The sequence below is a fragment of the Mchenga conophoros genome, linkage group LG15, assembly GCF_057382185.1.
Source record: "Mchenga conophoros isolate Kocher_MC1m ecotype Shallow Benthic linkage group LG15, M_conophoros_male_GT1.1, whole genome shotgun sequence".
NCBI lineage: Eukaryota > Metazoa > Chordata > Actinopteri > Cichliformes > Cichlidae > Mchenga > Mchenga conophoros.
This window is the reverse complement of record NC_140540.1, coordinates 10,140,220-10,158,165: the sequence shown is the minus strand read 5'-3', so window position 1 is coordinate 10,158,165 and position 17,946 is coordinate 10,140,220. Positions and strand designations below refer to the sequence as shown.

At 40.8% G+C, this 17,946-nt stretch overlaps 2 protein-coding genes across 3 annotated transcripts; both read right to left on the bottom strand.

Moving 5' to 3' along the window:
- Positions 1–4,849: 4,849 nt before the first annotated feature.
- Positions 4,850–7,740, bottom strand: ctsbb (cathepsin Bb). Its single transcript, XM_085247325.1, has 10 exons — positions 7,506–7,740; positions 6,859–6,982; positions 6,666–6,751; positions 6,449–6,563; positions 6,212–6,327; positions 5,935–6,020; positions 5,697–5,837; positions 5,489–5,605; positions 5,145–5,273; positions 4,850–5,020 (listed from the first exon to the last, which is right to left on the bottom strand). Exons 2-10 carry the CDS (start codon positions 6,979–6,981, stop codon positions 4,944–4,946), a joined length of 990 nt encoding a protein of 329 aa, XP_085103451.1. The 5' UTR covers position 6,982; positions 7,506–7,740; the 3' UTR covers positions 4,850–4,943.
- A 110-nt stretch (positions 7,741–7,850) lies between these two features.
- On the bottom strand, positions 7,851–15,745 carry fdft1 (farnesyl-diphosphate farnesyltransferase 1). Of its 2 annotated transcripts, XM_085247318.1 has the most exons (8): positions 15,529–15,745; positions 13,736–13,833; positions 12,551–12,734; positions 12,332–12,460; positions 11,441–11,632; positions 9,525–9,701; positions 9,073–9,225; positions 7,851–8,982 (listed from the first exon to the last, which is right to left on the bottom strand). In XM_085247318.1, exons 1-8 carry the CDS (start codon positions 15,625–15,627, stop codon positions 8,755–8,757), a joined length of 1,260 nt encoding a protein of 419 aa, XP_085103444.1. In that variant the 5' UTR covers positions 15,628–15,745; the 3' UTR covers positions 7,851–8,754. The 2 variants fall into 2 exon arrangements, with proteins under 2 accessions (XP_085103444.1, XP_085103443.1); XM_085247317.1 differs by lacking the exon at positions 15,529–15,745 and having other exon boundaries at positions 13,736–14,553.
- Between the last annotated feature and the right edge of the window lie 2,201 nt (positions 15,746–17,946).

Genomic DNA, 17,946 nt, shown 5'->3' with positions numbered 1-17,946 from the left:
TATGATCTTCAGGCCCTCAGACAGCACCACATTAAAAGGCAGGCATGATTCAGTCATGGAGATCACTGCATGCACTCAGGAAACTTCCAGAAATGATTATCTGTGTTCACCATGTCATCCACAAATGGAGATTAAAGCTTGTACCATGTAACCATGTAAAGAAGAAGCCAGACGTGAACATTATGGGACGCTGCCATCTACTATGAACACAGTTCTTTTAAATTGGACTGAAGCAAAGTAAAAAACTGCTGTGTGGTTAAATGTCTGGTGGCATGAAGACTCCAGCGACACTTGAAGCACTATGGAAAAACTTTATTAGCTGACCAAAGCGTTTCAGCTTGTGGCCTTCATCGGGGTCATTGCAAAATAAACGTTTGAGTTTAGATAAAGGAAGAAATCTTGGTAAAATTACTTCAAATATTTGAAAAGATATAGACGCTGGACTAAAGAGGGGAGGGACCATCCAACTTGCTGGCTTTACTCAATGCTTAAATCCTGCTTCTCTGTTGGTAAGAAAGTGAATTAGGGCCGATGGAACTGGCAGCTTGCACATATAGACAGGGTCAATCAGTGTTGACATGTATGTACAGATTTTAAAGCAACACACGTTCCATCCAGATAACATCTTTTTTCAGAGAAGGCCTTGTATGTTTCAGCAATACAATGTTAAACTACATTCTGCAGCTATTATAACAGCCTGGGTTTGTAGCAGACAAGTTTTGGTGGTGAGGTTAACCGCCTGCAGTCCAGATCTTTCACCAGCTGAAAACATTTGGTGCATCAAAGAAGACCGAGGATTTTTTGTTCCGCTAGAATCCTTCATCAACATTCCAGAGGTGGTCTCCTCAATTCCCAGATATTCTATCTTTTATATCTTTTATATCTTTTATTAAAAGAAAAGGGTATGCTATAGTGGTAAACATGACGGTGCCCCAACTCGTTTACTGTCATCAAATTCAAATGACCTTGTTTTCTCTTAAAAGGATATTTTAAGTGTTTTTTTCTTGTGCATAGTCATAAACACTGCTCCTTACTTTGAGATGAAACTTCAGAATACTAAATGCTACTGCAATTCTATTCTTTTATACCTCTGCACACATCAGTATGTGAATTATAAAGATAAGTGAAATCTACGGTGTTGTCATAAAGTATCCAAGGTTGTATTGCTGGCAGTAGTACAGCTGGACTAAAGTTTAACTGAATAATTTAAGTAGTTGTTGCGTTCTGTGTCACTAGCCGCCCACAGCTTTTTATTTCTCTCCGCTCCCTCTGCCAACAAGTGCCTTATGTTGTGTAATCCTAACTTTACCCCTGTAGACATACCCAGGGTTAGCTGCATCTTATTGTATCCCATTTTTTTTTTCTTTTAATGCTACTCTTTTAAATGCACTTGTTCCTTATTCCTGTTTCTTAGCACCTTTCTGCATCTTTTTACATATAGGTCCATACTTTGTTGGGCAGACACAGTGTACACCCCCACAGTGGATTTTAAATCAGTCATGTGATTGAAGTGCACAAAGGAATGATTGTAGACTTTGATATTTATGCCTCGTCAACAGTTTTCTTGACTATGCGAGTTCTTGTGAAGGTGTTTTCATTTCCATGGAAATAATTCTGTGATCATCCACTTTGGTGGTATTTTGTGCTCTTTCATGCTTTTTTGATGTTGTTAAGCTTTCCAGTAAACTCCTTCTTTTAAACAATGAACCATATTGTTGATTCGACCACTCCGAAGTTCTTGCTTTTTCTCTGATTGGTTTAGTTGAATTTTGATTGGGTTTCTTCAGCCTTATAACGGTGCCCCTCACTTCCACTCGCATCTGTCTGATTGTTTGATTTAAAATCTTCCGTAGTAGTGTGCAGAGGCAAAATTACACACACACGGTCCGAACTGTATGTGCATTACCACCACCCTCTGCTGGGCCCTGCTAGAAACATGTCTTGACATCAGTGGCGGAGCGGGGGGTGGCTTACTGGGCTTAACCCCGGGTTGTTTTTTCAGAAGCCCGGGGTCTTTTGGAGTGTAATTTTTTCATAGCTAGATGCCTGTCTGACAACTGTATAAAACAAAAACTACACACAATATTCAAAGCACATAGTGCACACTGTGGGAATTTACGACTGTGCGTAAATCCCCCCTAATATTGGTATGATCCGAGCTCAGACACTGAGGGAGGGGGCGGGGGGAGCTGCTGCTTGCAAGTGCGCTGTTGGAGAAGTGCAGCCAGGCAGACAGAGGGGAGAACTGAAGTTCGACCAGGTACCAAAGAAAATCATTCGTACTGTACAAATAATGTAAATATGACGGTGTATCACGAAAGATTGATATCAAACTGATCACTTGACCCATATTACGTTACTTGCTCTTCAAGTGAATCAACAAATGGCGAAATGAAAAGCCGAACAACAACAATGCTGTTTCTTTAGAGAGTCTTAGCTTACATGTATGTTTATTTCATATTTTCAGTTGTTTCCCTCCACGTCTAAATAAATCGGTTTCAGTAATGTACTGATATACAAGAATGGACATAAGGGGCTTCTTTTAAAGAAAAAACTCTGGTAGATGTTATTTTATATATTATGCTTTGTATGTTGTTCAGTATATTCCTATTCAAAACAAGAGGAATTTCAATACACAGCAGTATATTCACAGTTGAAACCAGATATTTACATACACTTTATGGAAAACCCAAGAACATTTTTTTACTGTACAACATCAATTTAGAGTAAACTTGTTTTGTTTTGGATAAATAAATATTGAAATATCTTTTGAATTAGTTAAATGTCAGAATAAAGACAGACAGAGCTGTCTCTTTTTATCTCTTTCATCAAATTTAGGAGTACATGTACACTAAGTTTATTGTTAATTAATAAGAAAACTCCAGACGATTCCATTCTGAGCTGAAGAAGCTTCTGATAGGTTAGTAGAGTCCATGTCCATACAATTTGGTGCCATTTAAAATTATGAAATACAGATAGTTTCTCTCTTTACTCTTAAAATTAACAAATATGTTTTTTATATTTATCAATCTAAAAAAATAAACATTTAGTCTGATTTGATGTTACAATTAAAAAAGTGTTTGTGTTTTTATCTGAAGAGTGTGTAAATATCTGGTTTCAACTGTATATTTGATGATGTTGGTGTTTGGTTTGATTGTCAGCAAGTTATGCAGGCTTGTTTGCACAACAAGGCTAAATAATTATATAAACTTTTCTCAATCTAAATAGTGGACTTTGGTAGAATTAAAAAATAAGTGTAGTGCAGGTCTATGATGATTTTTAGTGCTACTATCATCTAGTTCTGATTCTGGTTCTGTCTTGGTTAAATCCTAAGTAGTCCTGATTTGAACTGTTGTAGTCCTGTTTTAATTCCGGATCAGTTCTGGGTCTGGTTGAATTGGGGTTTAGTCCTCAAGTCTTGATACAGCCCAGACTTTGTTCTGCCTTGCTGCTTAATTAAAAAACTAGTTTAAGGTGTCCTGCACATGTGATATATATTTTTCCCTATATGAAGTCATTCTTTTTTGAACAAAACTCAAAACAGAGCCTATTAATCTTTCAGTCATTTCTAACCCCCCCACCCCCCACCTCCCACCCCAATCCCACATGCATACTACCCTTTAGGGCTAAGCCCCGGGTGTATCAAATGTCTGCCTCCGCCTCTGCTTGACATTGTCCTGTAAGTCACAGTTCATTTAAAAGTTTGTGTTGTAACCTTTTCAGCTTTTTTCCTTTAGTGTACAAAAGGAATTGCCATTGGATGGATCTACCACAAATTGTGAAAGAAGGGCATCCAGTAAAATTTAAAACATCTTAAATCTTGTCAGGCACATGCTTTTTAAAACACTGTTAAGACTGTAGCAAATCACATTTCTCACCACAGTCAAAAATAAGCTGCAACACCAAAGGAGGACTAATTTACAGTGGCCCCTAAAGAGGACTATTTGGATATGTGATTTTTGATTTTCGTTTGCTGTAGTATCCTGTAATTTAAGGAGTCATGGTATTATATTGGTATTATCATTATTATAAATTACTGATTCAGTACATAGTATATGAAATCAGCAATGTCATCATCCCAACTAAAGCTAGAATGCTAGATAATATGTATATATCTCTAAATATAATTATCTAAATTTTGAATGCTAAAACATATAATCTCATCTACCTTCCCAATGAAGTTTATGCGCAACTTCAATTAGGCAGATCCGCAGTCACTCATCTGCCTGCTTTCCTGGGTTGTTTGGCTGCTACTAGTCTCTTCTTGACTCCACTACTTTTTCCCACGTTGTCAAACTCAGTACTGACATCATTACTCTAATCCAATCACCTTCTTGCCCACATTCTTTGAGCCAATTAGCCTCCACTCTACGTGGTTTAAATCTCTACTCTTCGTCTTGATGCATGCTCGATCATCCAGGTAAGTAAATCCCCAAAGTTGGATTATGTTCATGTGCTAGTTTCAGTCATTGTGCGATGTACTGTTTATAAGATTGGGGAAACCTGCAGTCAGCTGAGAGTGAAGAAGTCACTTGGATGAGTGACGAAACGTTTCTCCCACTGAAAATGCTACGTCCAGATGAATAGATTCAAACTTTCGGGATCTACTCTCTGTCATTCTCGCTTTCAGACTCGCATTCATGCAACCCACCTCCTCCCCATCCTCACCTCATAGACATATCAACTGGAGCTTCATCCAAACCTCACTCATCTTCACCACCACCACCATCTAGATTCTGCTCTGCCATGATAGGTCATCAGAGATTAATCGCCTAACCCCTAACCCCTAACCTGCAAATCATGGTAAAGAAATGCAAATGAAGACCAAGACACAACAATTTATTCCCTCTTTATTGCATGAAATCTGTCAAAATCTGCCCCAGAATGAGGTCTGTCTTTTCTTCGATTTATTTCTTGATTGTCTGCTGTGATGATTATTTCATCTAGTTAAGCGGGATTCCTGTAACCACCTCTGACTCAATACCACATTCGTCATTTCCACGCTTGATTTTGAAGAAACCTGAAATAAGAAGACAACAGAGGACGACACAGTTTTAGGCCAGCATTCCCACTCATCTTCAGCACTTTGTGTGACGTAGGCCTGTATGTGACACCGGCTATGTGCCTTACACTTTCATCCATACCTTCATCTCCCCAATCAGTATTCCAGGAGTTTGCAGCCAGCCAATAGGGCGTCCCATTCTCATCACCCCAGCCCAAGATCTTAATGGAATGACCGCCCAGCATATCCCCTGTCACATGCTGATACACACCTACAGCAAAAAAAAAGCTCATTAAAGCAGAAGAAGGTTGTTCCTCTTTTGAATAATACCCATTTTCTGACAGGCGTTCTAAAGTGTCAGTGGAGTTTTTTCAGATTAGTGGTCGACTTGCTTGCTCTCAAACAGTTGCCCAATATTAAACTGAGACAAAGAAGTACGTTACTCATATAGAGTGACATTACTGGAATTAAATACATAAACCTCACCACTCTTATACAGCAGAAAATCTTCATAAACAGTGAAAGATGCCTCCACAGGCCCGTTCTTGTACAACTCCGTCATGATCTGATCCAGGTCCGACGGGACGCCGTATGTGCGTCTACCTGAAGAGGGACATACAGGAAACTTCAAGGACTGCAACGACAAAGTAAACCAATGCTAGGAGGGTGCAGAGTTTATTTTAATTCTCTGTACCAAAGTGTTTGTCCTTCTCATATGATAGTGAGTATCCATCAGTGCACTGCTGCACACACTTAGGAGTCTCTGAACTCCCACACGGAGGACGACTTCCATTCACATGATGCTCACAGGGGGCGATGGTGTAGGGTAGACAGCCTGTAATAAACAGTCACGGTCAGTCCATTTAAGTCAAGTCTTTTGCTCCTCCCCAAAACTACTTAAACTGAATTCAGCAAGTGGATAATGGACTTACCAACTTTAGAGTCATACAAGCCTCCTGTGACAAGCCCTTTCTTTGCCCAGAATTCCCAAGCAGCAGAAGGATAGCCACCATAACAGCTACATCAAACACAAAAAGACATAATGTGCACCATGAGTTATGTTATAGCTGTTTTACTTCATTTGATTTTTGAAGACTGTAATTATAAACCATCACGGTTTCTCCAAAAAAACTTTTCCATGAAAACTTCATGAGTAGAATTAATGAACAGCCCATTTACTTATATACACGAGCCATTACTAATGCTCACCCCATGCCGCATTCATCACAGCAGGCCAGCAGATCTTCAGCGGAGATCTCCACAGAGATCTTACCACCACTTTGGATACATAATCTGTCAGATATTGCCTCAGCTGCCCCAAAGGCCTGTGTAAAAATCAAACCGGGAACACTGAGAACATGGAAGTTGGTAATGATTTTTTTTAATGTCCCACCCTATCTCCTCTATTTGGTGGTGGTGTATTTTTAATTTCTTGGTGTGTCATACCCAACAGGACCCACAGGAGCCTTGATCTCTGATCTGTTGGATTGTGGCACAGTTGGGCCACTCTTTGCGTGCGTCAAAGCTGTCAGGAAGTTTAATGCCTTCAATATTATGAAGCCTAAACAAGAGAGAAAACAGAATCACTGCAGATTAGCTCAACCTGCTGACTGTCACATGTCATCTCATGTGACCAGCTGTCCAAACCACCTGATAAACTTACACCTCTGGTAGCTTGGGTCCATTCAGTATGGTGCCACACAGCTGTTTAACATAGGTGGCATCGATATTCTGGAAATTCCTTGTGGCCTGGAGCAAATAAAAAGGAAATTGGAGCAGAGAAATCATCGCTTACGGGTTGTTAACAGCTTCCTAAGATGTGGAAATATCCATAAAAACTGATTGCATGGTCTCACCGTCCAGGTGGTGTTAGCCTTGTTAATAAAATCAACCATCTCAGAGGAGAGAAGGGAGTGGTGAGGGTGTGCCCAAGTGGTGGACACCATCACCACTACAGAGAGGAGGAACAGTGGACTCATCCTGCAAAACAGACATCAGTGATCATAGGAGGTGACCAGGAAACTGTTTACATGCACACAAAAGCACATCTCAGTGGAGCGTTACAAGGAAAGGGAATAAGGAAAGAGGCCATTTCCTTTATTTATAACCAACATGTGTTTTGCAGTAATGTTGCAAATACATTTCTGTACATAGGAACTGGGTCATGTATGAATGCAATGAACTTGGTTATTAGAAACATTCTTTCTGAAATATATCTAACACTGACTTTAAGAATTAGATCCACAATTAATGATAAATGATACTTTTATTCCAATTTATAAAGAAAAAAAAAGTTTAAAAGAACATTCATATTATCAGATGAATCAGAACTGCAGCTAGATTTAACATATATGTACATTGATTCAAGCTAAAAACAAAAAATGAAAACTTCAGCTTAAGACAATCATAAAGTATTAATCCACATGCATATTGAACTCATATGTGGGAAAAAAAAAAAAAAAAAAAAAAATCAGCATATTTGCCAAATGTCTTAATTTTTTACCTGGGTTGCTGTTTTAGTAGATCTTTTTCGTCGTTCTTCTTCTCTCTGACTCAAACCTTACAGTTACCCTTCTTATAAGACTACAGTTGTTGATCACATGCCTGTATAATAAATGCACCTGCATGTCTCATGTGACTAGAAGCCTGCCATTCCAAAGGTTGACCAAGCTCTTAAAATTATTATACGTCAATAACGAGATGCAGCTTTGTTTCCTTTATTTAACCATCAACCTTCTGATTCTTAATTTTTTGTTTAATATGTATGAACTTCTCCCACACACACACACACACACACACACACACACTTAAACTCTGCATCAAAACATGAAATCACTCAAAATACAGGATTAATTGTTATTTATTTCTTCAAATATGTACAAATCAAAATGTCACATTACATAGCAATGTTTTTAGCTCTCCTTTGGTTCTGTACAAAGTTACTCTGTGCTAGCCTTTCAACGCACCAAAGCAGTGTTAAGGACACTTAGCTAGCAGTCTCAGTATGCCTTTTTCTTCCCTCTTTTGCTGATGCTATAAAGGACCTGAAATTACATCCATTTTCCCCTTTTCATCTGTAATAAAAACTACCCTGATATTGCACATAATTGTTTTTCCTTAATTTTAAAAAAAACATAACGATGAAACAGATTAACACACAGAAAAGGACCGAAAAGGTTCAACTGTGATTGGAAGCCGTCGAACATACAGCGGAAGCGCTGCAGAGTGCACCAATGTAACTTTTTAGTGTTTCTGCTAGAGAAACACAAGTGGAATATGGAGCTAGGTTTGATGTTTTTCTTTCTTTTCTCATATCACAAGTGGTGGTGGTGGTTGTTGGTAACCCCCCCCCCAAAAAAAAAAAAATCCTAGTATGTGCAGGATTAAACTGTGAACGTTTGTTTTCAATTATTCAAATACGATGAATAATTACAATTCAAACAATGTTTCAAACAAACTATTTAAAAAAAACAAAAAAAAAAAAAAACACCCTGAACTGTGGAAGTGTACCATTTATGGCAAATATACCCACACACACCAATGTGTGTATATAATTTATCTAGACACAGGATGGACTGCTACAGATCAAATCATTTAATGACACCAGCCTGCTAACAGAGTCATACTTTAGAGTGTCCATCATCCTGTAACAGCCACAGTGAATCTGTAAATTCCTCTAGAAACAGACCTTCAGAGGGGGCACAGGGGCTTCTTTTGTATAGAGGCTCAGGAAAGGAGGGGGTTAAATTAGTTCAAGGTCTCTGCATGTCACTGGTGCCTTGGGCCTGTGCCGCTGTAGTGCTAAGGTATTGCCAGCTGAGGGCAGCGAGCACCATAGCAGCAGAAAGGTACATGGGCGACAGGTGGTGGGTCCTGGAGCGGAGGCTGGACTGCGACAGGGCGGACTTTTCACGGATTACAGCCAAGATGTGGAGCGTCTTTTCCCGAGACGGGTCGGTGGGGGACACCTTGTGTAATATCTGGAGAGAGAGAGCACATTCAGTACACCAATATGGTGGAAGCAGTAGAGAGAGACTGAGTTTAAAAATAAATAAATAAAAATAACCCACCTCCTGGCTGTACTGGGCGATAATTGTCTGCACAGCACTCATATTGGTGGCTTCCATCATGAGAGTGACTGCCTGCCCCTTTCGGATCTTCACCACTCCCTGAAACACCATGGGGTTGTTGTAGCACGTTGACAGTGTAGCTATTGCCATCACCTGGTCAAGAGAGAAATGACAACATGTGAAGTGGAAGTGTTTGATCATTTCTCATGAGTCAGTATTCATTGGTCTCTCTATTTAAGCGCAACATTTTCCATCGTTTATCAGTTACAGAAAAAGTTATTATTAAAACAAAATATTAAAATGTTTCGCAAACTTTAAATGCAAATCAAAACATGTTCCAGTAAGACCGTAGGACATGGACAGAATGGTTTGTTTTCTGAGCTTGAAAAATAAATAAAAAATGAACAGGTTTAAATGTTATGGTTTGGAGGAGATTGTGACGCAGCGCATACCTGTGGAATGGCACAGAAATTAAAGACGCTCTGGTTGCGCAGGCGGGACAGGTAGGCAATAACATCCGGGACGTGACGCAGAGCATCAGTGACCAGCAGGTTGAGACAGGACAGCGCCGACTCCAGCTTCTCAGGCTGGGCCAAATCCTCAAGACGGCCTGCAAACTGGCTCCAAGCCTGCACACAGCATGTAACAAGGATTTTATTTATCTGTACTGGCACCAGCCTTGGCTGGATTCTGTTCGTTATGTACTTCTTAGAAGCCTTGAGCAAATTTCTTCAAATTTAGTACAAACACTTATCCCACAGACCCGAGAATAAGTTGATTAGAGATTGGAGGCCAGGGTGAAAGCATGGCCACATGACTGTCCTTTTATTGTAAAACTGCAGGCTTCCTGAGGGACATCTGAAACTCTTCTTTGGAACGTTGACCGCATTTGGTCCATTTTCTGTCAAGACAACCCAACACTACTATCATAATGTTGAGCTCCTGGCTCTGGAGAGGTCACTATCCATGGCTGATAGTGTCCTCTCTGCGTTTTTCTATGCAGGTAGGTTTTCAATCTGATGGAATTATGAATGCAGAAAAGTACCATCGATTTAGACAATTTCTCCAACACCGCTGGCTGAAGTTCAGCCCAAATCTTGGGGGCATGACTTTCATATACCGTTCACCTGCTGTAGATAATTTTTGGAGACCTGCTTCCTCTTCTGCCCTCCACTTGTCCAGTTTCCAGTTTTAAGGACATGCTGCTAAAGATATGCCAAGTTTTCAGCTAATACCTCTTAAAGAATCACTTTGTTGGTACAAAAATACCATTTAAAAAGCTGTTAAACTCTGGCATAGACTCAACTAAATAAATGGGAACAAATGATGTGCTTTTGCAACAGGCTAGTTACCAAATGCCCAAAGATACCATTTAAAATGGGTTATTTGCCAAGTTAACCGTTATTTGCAGACATCCCACGAATTAGGTGGGTTTGTTTTGGGGTTGTTGTTTTTTTTTTTCTTTTCTCTCCATAGGTCAGTGTTAAGTGGCTTAACAACAATAACAACAACAGTCAAGGGCTGAGGCAAAATGAGTGAAAAAGCAGCCAATGTCCAAAGACAAACTCTGAAATACCTACAGAAACCCTGGAGAACTCTTGCTTCTGACCACTTTAAAAGGAAAGAAAGTCTGGGTCCTTGGAAGCAAAATATAAAAGAATGATAGGTGCATCAAGATTTTTTTCATAGTACCACATTTTCTAGTGTCACAGTGATCTTAACCTTTGACCGGCAACATAGATTTTCCTAGAGCCCAAGTAAAGGTTTGCACCACATTCTCAGAAATGTCAGAAAGGCCTTCTGTAGCCAACACAAACAGACGTTTGTACAACATGAAAACACTACAAATAGGACCACAGCCGTCACTAGTGTTAAGCATAAATAAATTAAAAAAAAAAAAAAAAAAAAAAAAAAAAAAAAAGGACATTAGACAGTATAAAGCCCCTCCTGCATAGAAACAAATGTTACAAAGCACATTTTGTATTATGAATATGGCAGGTGTCTGTGAAGGTTCTCAGTCATCCAGGTCATTGTAGTCTAAGGAGCTTGGAAAGAAAAGCGTCTGGACTTTTTTAAGTTGCTTGAAATATGGCAGATATTGCTAAGTATTTATGACTGCACCAATGAGTTCAGTAGGAAATAGCATAATTCCTGGAAAATTGCCCCATTCATGTGAACATGGTCACAGCTAGATTAGAAACCCCTGGGCTGACGTATCGAGTTGATAACCTCCTTCGTGCGACTGCTTGGCCCGATTAGGGTAAGCAAACCCAGATAAGTGAAAGATATCTTGGGTATTCTAAACTTGCTTCATAGTACCGGACCCTGGTCAGGCACACTGGTATTAGACAAGAGATTTTGTTTCTACCTCTTGTGGCCAGAAGGCACGTCCCTCTTGTGTGTCTTCTAGATAGTCTCGGATGATGTTAGTCTTTTGGAGAAACAGGCCCATGGAGTTCGCAAGTTCAGTGTCCTGCCCAACTTCAGGGTCCTCCAGCTGAGACGCAGAGAACAGCCGGGACAGGCCAATGCCGACTAAACCGGCAACATAGTGACAATACTGCACAAAAACAAATCACAGTGCAGGACTTAAGAGAAACAAAATCCTGGCTTATGATTAAACATTCATATTATGTAATATTCAGAGCTGAATCATATAGCTACATGACAAGATTCTTTAGATTAAAAATCTCTTCTACAGGAGTGTCCTGGCCAAGAAAGACAGCAGTACAATCAGAGGAGTTTTATAAAACAGTAACACGCACGCACGCACCCATAAAGCAATTAAGTACAGGCAATAAAAAAGAAATATATAAAACCTCTGTCTCAATAAATAATGAATAAATTAGTCAAAGCAAAATTGTCTACTGCCATAATTAAAGGAAACATTTAAAATCACCTTCCTTAAGTTCTGGTTGATTCTGCAGCTGATTTAAGAAGTAAGGAGCTGCAAATCTGAACGCTACTGTAGCTAATTCAATAAAATTGTAAGCTTACTATCTGCTCCTGAGCTGTACCAGTGAGTCAACAGCTAGTTTGTAGCTTACAAACCTCTGATAACATCCATTCAGTTTTTAATCAGAGTGATGACATTTTATTCAAAATAAAAGGCTTTTATTTTGCAATGTAATAATTATTTTGGGTCGTTACTCCAGTAATTTTAGAACTTACTCTTTATGTCCCCCCCCCCCCCAACTCAAAGCAGTCATTTATGTAGTCATTATGGTGCTAGAACAACTAACAGAAGCATAACATTTACCTGGTCCCACTCCTTCATAGATCCCACTTTCTTCTCCAGGAATTCAGCCATTCCCACTCCCATACGGTGGCAGATATCCGAGATGACGTCTCTGTATTCCTGAGCGAGGTTTCTGAATTCCAGCGATATCTAGTTTTAGAGGACAAAGGTTATAGTTACCAATTAGTCACTGCCTTAATTTGCCCAAACTTGGTAAATAACCCTTGACAACCCACTGACCGTTGGGAAGTCTTCCAGGACCTGACGATCTTTCTCCTGGCTCTCCATGAAGCACCACTCATCCTGGTACAGGAAGGTGTGGAAGTCATTGAGCATGGGAACCTTCTTGTCCAGAGGAATGGTCATGTCATCCTCCACTGTGTCCAGTGCACGCAGAACCAGGTAGAAAATGCAAACTGCATGTCTGGATCATAGACACAAGGAGGATTTACACAATGATAAAGGTAGCAGGTATGTCAAGTGTCTATATGTGAAAAACTCCTGCATGGCTGCATCAAAGATATTTTTTATATTCCTATTAATACTACTCAACAATAAACTTTAAATGCAGAAAAAGAAAAGGTACATGGCAGCCTTCACCTCTGCAACCCTGAAAAGCCTGCAATGGAAACGTTAATTAACACCCATTTTATTTATGGAGAGTCTTTCAAGTACATAGAAATGTAGTTTGATATCAAAATTTTATTTAAGATTCGTGTTTAATATCTGGCTCAAAATGAAAGAATTAAACTAGGGTTCATAAAAGGAATGAATGCCTGTCAGTCTGTCTTAGATTACAGGGATATTTCATCCCAAATAATGAATTGGGAAGGTCCTGGTCCAGGTCCCTCTCACAGACCAAAGATATGCATGTTAGATTAATTTGTGATTCCTTTACCCGCCATGGTATTTTGCTTCACATGATGCTGGTAACAACATCACACAGCCAGGACAAAAAAAGTCTGTCATACAAAAACCTAACATGTACTTTTTGAATGTATATCTTTAGTTTGAGTACTTGTTTATAAAGTTTGTCATCATAACTTGCCTGATGACGCTTTGGTGCTGTACTGTGGGTCAACTGCTCTCAGCGTTTCTATTATTTTTGTAATACTCATCCTAAATGTTGCCTCGAGCATATGCCCTCCATACAACTATAGTTAAAGACTAAAACTGGCACTGAAACGAATCCCAACTAAAGTAAGACATTCTGGAAATAAACACTAAACGGAATTAATAATACTAAAAAAAATGTCAAAAGTCGACAAAAAATAGAAACTTATGAGATAAGTTGAGGGATTTTTTTTTTTTTTTAAAGGGGGAGTGTTTCGGCCAAGACCCTTTGTTTTGCTCTAAAGAAAACAAACCGTGTGCACGCACACACGTGTCCTCACCTGGAGCCAGCTCCAGTAAAGTTTTACTCACCTCAACTCACCGTCCAGCGCCTGAATCACAGCTGCAAAGCTGCGACTGGTTTGGTTCAGGTACAGGTAGCAGGTCCGCAGACTCTCAGTCATGGACTCCTGACAGGAGAGACAGAGAAAAGCTGTTTGTCGGTAGAAGCCTGCAGGTCTGAGGGCGCTGGAGGGTCGGGCGGCCTCTTGCAGGCCCCTCTCCCCGAGCCTCCACCCGTGCAGGAGAGAGCGTGGAGCGGAGCCGCAGCCACGCGGAGCCACCGAGAGAGAGCGCTTGAACACGGACAGAGACAGCGGACACTTGCAGCAAGCTCCGGCCATACGAAAAACCGACAGCGAGAACGACTCTGCAGCTATGAAACCACACTATCCATGTTGACGCCACGCCTGTTGAGGAAGCGTGAAACATGAAGTCCATGTAGAGGACAAGAGAGGTGAACAACGCTGTGTGGACGACGCTGCGTGGAGTTAAATAAGCGCCCCGCGGATCTTTAAGCACTTTAACCTTGAACCGTGGCTGAGCGTGGCCAGTGCGCAGCGTTTGTAGATCTGCTGTTATGAGCAGGCACACTCCTCCCACCCCTGCCCCCAAAACAACGCCAGCTGAAGTTCACGTTCATAACCTACTTCCCGCATGCTAAAAATGGGGGGGGGGGGGGGTCCGATTTGGGGTTTTTGCTGCACTAAAGCCTTTTTTCGCTAAAGGTGAGCAGTGTTTTCTTTTTAAAGAAAGCACGCATTAGCTGCTATTTAGTTGTATCTCCATGCACGCATGCAGCTAGATAATGTTGGCTGTGCGCGATAAGCAAACAGTCAGCTGTGGGGTGTCGACTGCGACTTTGTGCAATATAAAGCCTTCATTGCAATAGAAAAACAAACCTTAGCAAGTTTGAACACCCCTCCCCCTGAAAAAAGCAGAACTCATGAAAACTGTATTTTGCTGACATCTGGTGGGAGACAGCGTGAAGGACGGGAAAATTCGTGACCTGCAAGTCTGTGATACTCCAGGAAAAAGATTTTTAAAACAAATATATGAGACGTATACTAAAACAAACGGACAACTCATTATAACCTTTATTTCTCTTTTTAATGTTTACATCGATTGTGCTCAGACATTACTGCACTTGTGTTGCTTTTGCACAACAATTTGGCTTTTAATACAATCAGATGACAGACTTGAGCTCTAACGTTTGACATCCTGTGCAGGTTTGTTCCTCGGGTGCTTTAATCCAAATCTTAAATGAAGAATATTTTTACTGTGTGTGTGTTTTGTTTAAGTAATGCTGCCAATCCGAGCACGAAGCCTCGTTGGCATGGTGCAGTCTGCAGGCTCTCCGGGTCCTGCCTCTGGGTCACATTGGCGTTAAAACAGTGGGATTATCCGTCAAACACGCGCACAGCATCTCTCCCCACCGGTGCGCCCTCCAAGCTCATTATGTAAGGTAAATCCCAAGTCAATGGTCATCTCTGCCTGTGTGAGTAGACTGTGTGAGCGCAGATCTAATTTGACAAAGTCCAATTAGCTGTCTCTGTTTTCACCCGGATCGTTTGGAGCAAAACTAAGGACCGTGTTGCTCAGTTAGGTTTGAGGTGTAAAGTGCCAGATATGGATATGTGCTTTTTGTTTTGGTTTGTTTTTTTTTCCTCTGCGCAGACTCACTGTGATGATGCTCTGAAAAGAGGAACGGCTATCTGCTTTTTAATCCGCGCAACATCCTTTCTCTGCGTGTGGCTGATGTGTTAGTATTCAAACGAATCTATAAATATGAGCTCAGACTGCGTTTTCGAGTAGATTTTACTCACATAATCCAACTTTGGCATGACGGCTCTGCATCCACCCATCTTAAATTTAAACAGGTTGAATATCTCCTCCGGGTGACCCAGCGACTTCAGGATGTCCATGTTGCTTCAGGTGTTCAGCGGTTACTCTGGCAGACTGACAAGATGTAGCCCCATCAGATATTCGTGTCTCTGAGATGCGGCAGCACCACAAACATGAGCGAGGACACGGTTTGCGGCCGGGAGCCTCGTCAGATCAACGGAGCGTCTGATTGGCTGGCGAGTCATGGGCTTAGAGGTTAACGTCCAATGAGCGGCCAGAGTGACTGGTGTGATGCCCCGCCCCGCCCTGGGCTGTCAGTGGAGCCCAGCTGCTGATTGGTCCGTTAGTTAATCAAGAAAGAAACTGTCTGCTCAATGAAATCGTGGTAATCCCGGCCAGGTCTGATACCTGTTGACTGTTTATACACAGCAGCACCTTGTATGTTATAAAAACAAAGGCACTGGTGAGTCTTTTTAACCAGGAAGGAAGTGTTGTAGCTCCAGTTAAGGTTCTCGGGTACTTCTAAAGCTGGAGATCATTCTCACAGCTGCTCATCCAATGTGCAGGTTGGTTGGGAGTTTCCATCCCTCCTGAAATCCACAATCATCTCCTTCTGTTTTCTTGACACTGATGCAGAGATTGTTATCCCATGCATCAAAGCATCAATCGCTTTACCCCCATCCTGCAGTCAGACTCATCATTGCTCGTGATGCATCCCACCACTGTGAAGTTGGAGCATACTGAAACTACTGCGAATACAAAAATTGGACAAGGAAGCTGTCCTATGATAAAAAAAAAATCAAAATCCGACATTGCATTCGTGTTGAAAATATATTTCCCTGTCAATTAAACGACGTGCTTGTAAGGTCATTTGCTCATTTGCAGCTAAGGAAGGCCGCAAAATCCGTGATAATCTGAACCGATTCATTGCCAAGTAGATCATCAACAGTTCAATAGAGGACACCTAATGGCCAAAGTCAAAACACGGTGAGCACACAGCCAAGTGTTTCTCTGCTCCTTTTTAAATTGAATATTTTTACATTTTCCCCTCATTTATAGCCTTTGTCTACAAACTAGACATATACAATGTATGTATATAATATATATTGTTGTGCATATTTACAGCCAGCTGCCGACTGGCCTTCGGGCTAACCAAAATTTATTTTAAGCCAAAATGAAACCAAAGAGAATCATGCCCCCTCCTCCCAAAAAAATCATGTGGCTAGACGGTATTAACAGGTATTAGTCAGTGTCCACAACAACACCATCTAACCTCACTTAGCTTGTTTGTGTATGTGTGAGAAGTTGTTTCCTGATGCTTTAAAATACCCGGTTCACTCTGTAACACATGCTTATATGTTAGTGCGTCCCTCTGCATCAGTGTGAGCTGTAACTGGTGTATTCCAAGTTTTCAATGTTGCACTTGCACATTTTACATGCTTTGAAAACTAAGGCTCAGACAAGCTTGTCTGTCAGTCCCACACTTAACCTTTAACTGATTTCCTCTGTATCATTAAATGTTTATAATTATTAGGACAAAAACCTATTGCTGTTATTATTTTCAGTAATTATATTGTGCAAAGTTTCAAATAAATCCTTTACATTTGATATCTGTGTATGAACACTTTTAAAGTTTACTCTATATTAGATCTAAACCCTCCACGCTGGAAGGCCAGTTTCACTGCTAGCACCTGGCACCCTCGGAGGGGTTTTATAAATATCGGAAAATAGTTTGAAGTGATTTGACTGAAAACACTAATGCGATGCTGGACCGTGCGGAGGAAGGTGAGAAATCGACACATCAGTCTGCAGTTTGGGGAACTCAATGAGCAGAAGAAAAATTAGAGGGCTGTGCGCTGTGTAGACCACAAGAGGAACACACAAACTTCTCAATGTTGCACTGCTCACACAAGGGCCAGAGTCTCTTTGTCTATGACAGGATAATTCAGGCGGTATGAATTAAATCCCCTACATGACCAGAATGATGTAGAAAGGTGTCAGCTGAGCTAATTGTAGACTCGACTAAATACCGACTTATCCAAAATGTACCATGTACGGAGGAGCGAAATCTCCAGGCAAGCCAAAAATGTCTGAATGTTATTACCAATATTAATCCCACCTGCCCTACCTCTGCTGTGTTCCAGAGTGTAAAGAGATGCAGCAACCGCTGATGTTCATGGTTACTTCCTCTTTGCAAAACTGGAAAACTGCTGGAGTGTGACACAAAGTAAGTAGGTTTAACACTTTCTAAGGGAGATGCCACCTGTATGGGTGAACACTGGGGCCTATATATGGACTGGAGCCATAGTTTCTCTTGCTTTCTTAAAATTTCTTAAGATGACAATCAATTCATTACATCTATTACAAGACAAGATATGCAGTCAGTGTGAGAGGAATTC